At 44.2% G+C, this 6,695-nt stretch overlaps 1 protein-coding gene across 2 annotated transcripts; it reads left to right on the forward strand.

The window, feature by feature from the left end:
• The first annotated feature begins 327 nt into the window (after window positions 1–327).
• Window positions 328–5,782, forward strand: ssr1 (signal sequence receptor, alpha). Of its 2 annotated transcripts, none has more exons than XM_079292257.1 (9): window positions 328–467; window positions 1,241–1,347; window positions 1,565–1,661; window positions 1,979–2,082; window positions 2,282–2,440; window positions 2,690–2,766; window positions 2,841–2,919; window positions 3,332–3,438; window positions 4,595–5,782. In XM_079292257.1, the coding sequence occupies exons 1-9, from the start codon at window positions 398–400 to the stop codon at window positions 4,680–4,682; spliced, it is 888 nt and encodes a 295-aa protein (XP_079148383.1). In that variant the 5' UTR covers window positions 328–397; the 3' UTR covers window positions 4,683–5,782. The 2 variants fall into 2 exon arrangements, with proteins under 2 accessions (XP_079148383.1, XP_079148384.1); XM_079292258.1 differs by having other exon boundaries at window positions 3,332–3,425; window positions 4,589–5,782.
• The last annotated feature ends 913 nt before the right edge of the window (window positions 5,783–6,695 follow it).

The raw sequence follows: 6,695 nt of genomic DNA on the forward strand, positions 1-6,695 counted from the left end.
AAAGAATAGTTTTATTCTGATTGATTTCCGGCCGGCCTATACTTCCGGTGTTTCGTCGAAATCAGTTCCCCCATAGATTTGGATTTCCACCGAAATGTAACCTGAACACAGAGTCCTCTTAATGTTCCTCTTAAAATCAATGCTAAACTTCAAACTAGTCTTAGTTTGACCCCAACTAGTTAACTTAACGAGGCTTAACCACAACGTAACCAAAGTCGCTGAGGACCGGGTTAAGAGAGGGACAATTTGAACGGGTAACAGATTTCACCACAACACCTACTGGTCCGTATCTTTTGCGCATGCGTCCTTATAATAATAGTACCGGAAGCGGCTCTCACACAGCCTGGCTGTCCCTCTACACACTGACTGAGAAAACGCACTGATTTCGGCTTCAAAAATGATGAAGTGTCTCCCTAAACTGCTGCTGCTCGCGCTGTTAGCCTTCCCGGCGACCCTCCTCATTAAAGGTAAGTCTTAAATATGGCGGCTCGCGGTGGTTGAACTGTGTTTAATTAGCTAATGGGCTTCAACATGCTAGTTTTAGCTAGCTCGGCTAACGGAAAGCCGTTGACATGTGCTAACGTTAGCTCAAAGTAACTGGATATATAAAAACGAGGTGCTTTTTCACTCTTCCGTGGAGTTTATAACTTATTTAAATGAAGCGCTTTCTTATTTTTAATGTGTAATAGTTGACGTTTATAATACACCGTGTGCAAATGCATGCTGTTTACCTGCCTGCTTAGACTGACGTGTCCTTAGCCTGTTAGCTGTTAGCCTTGGAGCTATCTAACTCTGTTAGCTGTTAGCCTCGGAGCTAAGTAGCGCTGTTTGCTGTCACTGAGTCATCTCAGAGGCAAATATTGTACTCTTTACTGTCTTACATCTCAGAGATAGTTATTGTACTTTTTACTGTACACATTTGTGATAAACTGAAGGATCAAGTGTTTATGTTTAATGTTTGATAAACTGAAGGATGAAGTGTTCCTTTATGTGTTGATGATGAATGTCTGTGATAAACTGAAGGATGAAGTGTTCCTTATGTCTTGATGTTGAATGTTTGCGATAAACTGAAGGATGAAGTGTTCCTTCATGTGTTGATGCTGAATGTCTGTGATAAACTGAAGGATGAAGCGTTCCTTCATGTGTTGATGATGAATGTTTGTGATAAACTGAAGGATGAAGTGTTCCTTTATGTGTTGATGCTGAGTGGTTTATTTCATTTTGAACAATGCTCCATCAGGGCCGATGGCGAGCGCCCAGGACCTGACAGAGGATGAGGAGGCTGAGGCCGTGGATGACGTGACGGACGACGAGGCCGAAGTGGAAGACGACGAGAACGTAGAGCTGGTGAGATAAAAAAATAATCTCATCATTAGGATGATTCTGTCTCTTGTTAAACATTATTCATCGGTTGTTACGCTGGAAGGATTTAATGTGATTAAACACGTGGATTATGTAGTTAATATGAACATTTTTTGTTATTTTCTGCGTTCACGGTGTGAACGAGTGAGGACATAACTTCACATAAAGCTCCTGTTGTAGTTAAACGTGTGTTTGTTTGTAGACGGAGGAAAAAGAAGAAGAAGAAGAGGAAGCGTTGGTCGGAGAAGTGAAGGCTTCTCCCAACGCTGACACCACCATCCTCTTCGTCAAAGGAGACGGTAAGAACTCTTTTCCTCTGAAGAGAAGTATACGAGCTGGTCGAATCCTCTAAATGCAGAGGAAAGGTGCCTCAGTGCTTCCTTTCTTATCTCCTGAAGTAAAGGAAACACTGGACCTTGAAAGGAGATGATGCCGCCCCACAATTTCAATTTAATTCCAACTTTGTTAATGAAGTTTAAGATCATCTTTGACCACAGCTCTGGTGAAACTAGACGTCAGTCAAGAAAACACAATATTTCAGACGTGTAATCTCCTTCTTCTTTATCTCCATCTTCTTCTCCTCCTTCTCCACCACCTTCTTCATCTTCTTCTTCAGACTTCCCTGCCAACGAGATCGTGAAGTTCCTCCTCGGTTTCTCCAACAAAGGAGCAGAGAACTTCGTAGTTGAGTCTCTGGACGCCTCCTTCCGTTACCCACAGGTAGGTCCTCCTCCAACCACGACCTTTAACCTCTCAGGACAACCAACCAGTGTTTAAAGCAACAGGAGGAGAGCTAGCAACGTTAGCAGCACCGCTAACGGGTAACCAACGGAGGTTCACTTCAGTTACATGATGATGCCTTTCTACCGTTCTCCTTCTTTCTCCCCTCCTCCTCTCTAACTGTAACTCCTCCTCTCAGGATTACCAGTTCTACATCCAGAACTTCACGGCCCTCCAGCTCGGCATCGTGGTCCCGGCCTCCAAACAGGCCACCTTTGAGTACTCCTTCATCCCAGCGGAGCCGATGGGGGGGCGGCCGTTCGGACTCGTCATCAACCTCAACTACAAGGACGGAAACGTAAGAAGCACCAGCTTCTAGCTTATTATTGTGCATTATCTCTAGCTATAACGTAAGAAGCACCGGCTCAGTCCTCCGACATGTGAATCTGTGAACTGTTTCTCATCTTCACGTCTGAACGGCTCTGCAGGGCGGAGCTTACAGTCTCGTTTGAACCCGTTCACAGCATCATTTATTCCTTTAGAGTTGATGAAACATGTCTGTTGTGGAGTTCTAATCTGTATTTGTTGTCTCCTCTTCTTTGTGTAGGGAAACGTTTTCCAGGACGCCGTGTTCAACCAGACGGTCACCGTCACCGAGCGAGAGGACGGACTGGACGGAGAGACGTAAGCGATTGCATCGTATTTATTTAATTGTTCTGCGTCTCTGCCGTTGTTTATTCCTCGTCTCCGTCTCTCAGGATCTTCTTGTACGTCTTCCTGTCTGGCCTCGGGCTGCTGGTAGTCGTCGGTCTTCACCAGCTGATGGAGTCCAGAAAGGTACGAATATTTAAAACGCAAACAAACAAACACTGGACCGTGTGTTTGTGGAAAATCAGTCAACAGTGAAATGATCATTTATCTGTGAAAAATACAAAATATTCACCTTCTTAAATAACTCTGAAGCTCAAGCTGTTGGTCTCAGATGAATCAATCATGACGTCATATTTAATGTTTCTACACACTGGTTAAAGTGAACTCTTTATTAGAGGAGACATTTGTAATGAGAACATGAAGAATAAAATGATTTTTCTTTCTGAGGGAAGTGTTTGTTGCATATGATGAGTTCAAGGGCCGTCGGAAAGATGAAAATCAATGAAACGATAGCGTCGTTTATTTACAGCTTCTGGTTATGATGACCGGTGTCGTTCTGTAGACTAAATGATGAATTATTATTTCTACCTGTTCTCAGAGGAGACGTCCAGCTGCAAAGGTGGAGATGGGAACTTCAAGTTACAACGATGTCGACCTCAGCTGGATCCCTCAGGAGACACTCAACCAGATCAGTAGGTCACTCTGGTCACTCCAGTTCACTCCAACGCACTCCTCTGTTCACTCCTCACACACTCTATGTCCTCCTCTACACTCTCCTCCTCTCTCTCCTCCCCTCTCACGCCTCCTCTCTCTCACTCTACTATCTTCACAGTATTTTGATTAGAAGAAGTTCATAATTTATAGCTGAGCTGGCGGTGTGATAATTCCTCTTGACGATGAAGAACCATTCTTCCTCTTTTCTCGTTGATGTGTTTCTCTCCTCACAGAATCAGCTGTTTGTTCCTCTTCCTGTTTCACCTTTAACCTCACTGTGCATGAGGTCACTCACTCTCTGTTTCCTCTCTCCTCCTTCCTCGCTGTCATGTTTACCTCTTCAGTGCAGAGGTGAGGTGTGTGTGTGTGTGTGTGTGTGTGTGTGTGTGTGTGTGTGTGTGTGTGTGTGTGTGTGTGTGTGTGTGTGTGTGTGTGTGTGTGTGTGTGTGTGTGTGTGAATGCAGTGCTGATGTTGTTTCTCACTTTTGCAAATGGAGCTTCTTAGAGGAACAGATGCTTTGAAAGTGTTTCATTATTGAATGTTGTGGTAGGGCTGCACAATTAATCGAATTTTAATCACGATTTTGGCTGCCACGATTAAATGAGCATGATCGTCTGCGATATTGACGTTTACAATGCGTGCTCTGCTACACATCAAATCAAGCGCTTCCTCAACCAACAGTCAGCCGACCACCGGGGGGCGACGAGATGGGAGGCGCCATGCGCGCACCCTGCAGACTCTGGCAGAAGTAGAGAGGCAGTGACGGCGCAGACGGCCACGGGCCAAAGCCAAATAAAACACGAGGAGCCAGCCCCCCAAAGGATCACCACCCACCGCCCGGAAGTTCCCCGGACCCAGAGCAAGTGATGCCAACCAAGAACAAATCACATGCACAGAGCGCTCGAGCCGCGCCGCACACACACGGAGACGCATGGAAGCAGTGCTCCTGCCCATCCAAACGTGACAGTGCAACAAAAAGACGCCGCCCCGAACATCAATGAATAATCGTCATCGCAATATTGATCCGAATAATCGCGACGGTGATTTTGGCCATAATCGTGCAGCCCTATGTTGTGGTGAAGCGTTGACTCTGAGGCATCTGTGTTTGTCTTACTCAGCGGTTTCTGCTTTCTCTCTCAGACAAAGCGTCTCCAAGAAGATCTCCTCGCAAGAGGAACCAGAAACGCTCAGCCGGCTCCGACGAGTGACGGGCGCCATGAACACACGGTGGTGAAACCATACTGAAGGAGGAGGAGGAGGAGGAGGAGGGCCACTCTCTGTCCTCTCTACTGAAAAACTTTAACCAGTGCCAAGCACAGCAACGGCTGGCTCTCTACTTAAAGCTTAAACTGATGCACACACACACACACACACACACACACACACACACACACTGAAACGGTTCGTCCTGTTTTGGGTTCAAACGGCACATTTTTCTCTAAAGATTGTTGGTTGTTCTTTAAGATGATCTTTAGTTTGTTGAAGCTGATCATGTGATCGTTGTTTGTTTACGTCCCTCTCTGGTGTAGAGCTGCAACTAAACTAAGTAGAAAATCAATTAAGTCAAAGAACAATGAGCCGAAACATGTGAAATGTCTCCGTTCCCTCTTCTGTTCCGATCAGATCTTTGACTTTAGAACGTAATAATACGTTCAGCTCTCGTGAGTGAAGGAGACACGTTGACTTGTTGTGATCTCAGTTATTCTGCTGTCTCTTCACTCATGTCCCCGTCTGGTCAGAACGTCCTCACAGATGTGTCGCGGGGTCGAGTCACTTCAGGAGCTTCAGGAGCTTCTATGATCATCTTTGTTGTGGACGGGCAAAACAAGCAATTTGAATTGAAGTGTGAATCTAAAGACCTTTTAGTCCCTGAGCAGGAAGCAGGAAGTGAGCGTTCAAAATCAGAGCGACAATTTGAGTCTTTTTTGTTTTCTTTGAATTGTGAAAACTGGCCGAAGCACTGGTGTAAATACTGTCTGATGGATGAGAGCAGAACTTACTGAGCTAATTTATTTGAGTGACAGATTGTTGTTGTTGGGGGGGGGGGGGGGTTGTTTGTGCACTGTTTGTGCACTGTTGTTTATTTCACCACTAGGGGGCGACACCGACTCGCTAGGACTCGGTTCTAGAGTTTAGTCCTTTTTTAAAGCCTCGTGTCTGAGCGGATCCACCTGTAGCTGCGTGTCGGACTCTTAAAGCTGCAGAACACACCTGAGTCTCCAGGGGGCGGAGCTTAAGTCTCTTTCTAAAATAAACGGGGCTGTCATTCAGAGAAACGTGCTAATACTTTTTATTTGCTTTTAAATGTGCAGGAAATAAACTTTGATGATTTGCTGTCGGCTCCGTTTCTATTTGTTTCTGCTCATTTTAATCCGATTTCACTGGAACTCGATGTTAATAAATCACGTTACGCTGCAAGTAGAGCTGAAGGAATCGGGTGAGGAGTGAGAGGAAGATCTTGATCGATCGGCACTTTTAATGCAGACATGTCAAACATGATTTAGCTCCTCACAGGTGATGATGTGCTTGTTTCATGTTTTAACATCTTTAGGTTTTGAATTGTGCGTCGGGCAAAATGTGGAATTTGTAGATTTCACTTCAGTCTCCAGAAAACAGCTTTTAAATATATTTTAAGAAAAGAAACAAGGTGATAAAGAAATGCTCATGATTTTAGTTTCTGAGGATTAAAATAAATGGTTCTTATTTTAAGTTGAAATGAACAAAATAAAGTCTAAATGTTACGAACATTTAACAGAAACAACTTAATCGTCTAGAGAAGTTTCTGTACTTTCTCAGATTTCTTGTTTCCACTTGAAGTGATCCGAGTATTAGAAGAGTCGTGTTGCAGTAATGTGTCTCGTTCAAACCGGTGTCTCTGTTCCACAAGAACGAAGTGATGTGAAGCTCATGTCATGAACGTCAAGGTGGAGCTTTTTTAAACATTTGAAGTTCCAGAGAAACGCTTTTGTCTCTTCGTGGTCGTAATGAGTCTCTTTGTGAATAGAGGGTCGTAGACGAAGAGGAGTAAATAGATTTATCTATATCTATCTATATATAGATAGATATATATCTATATCTATATCTATCTATATATATATATAGACAGACATATAGATAGATCTATTTATATTTGTACTTTTGAATTCAGGACCTTTACTAGTAACTGAGTATTTCCTCTTCCTGCAGTACATCTGTCCTCCAGCAGGAGGCAGCACAACTCCACAGACCTCCCTCACTCTTTCCTCTC

The sequence above is a fragment of the Melanostigma gelatinosum genome, assembly GCF_949748355.1.
Source record: "Melanostigma gelatinosum genome assembly, chromosome: 20".
NCBI classification, from domain to species: Eukaryota; Metazoa; Chordata; class Actinopteri; order Perciformes; family Zoarcidae; genus Melanostigma; species Melanostigma gelatinosum.

Excerpts from the sequence above, each read along its gene's own strand:
- ssr1 (XM_079292257.1), top strand. The coding sequence starts at position 398 with ATGATGAAGTGTCTCCCTAAACTGCTGCTGCTCGCGCTGTTAGCCTTC. Across the intron at positions 2,441-2,689 it reads TCAACTACAAGGACGGAAAC|GGAAACGTTTTCCAGGACGC; the intron begins GTAAGAAGCACC and ends TTCTTTGTGTAG. Across the intron at positions 2,920-3,331 it reads AGCTGATGGAGTCCAGAAAG|AGGAGACGTCCAGCTGCAAA; the intron begins GTACGAATATTT and ends ACCTGTTCTCAG.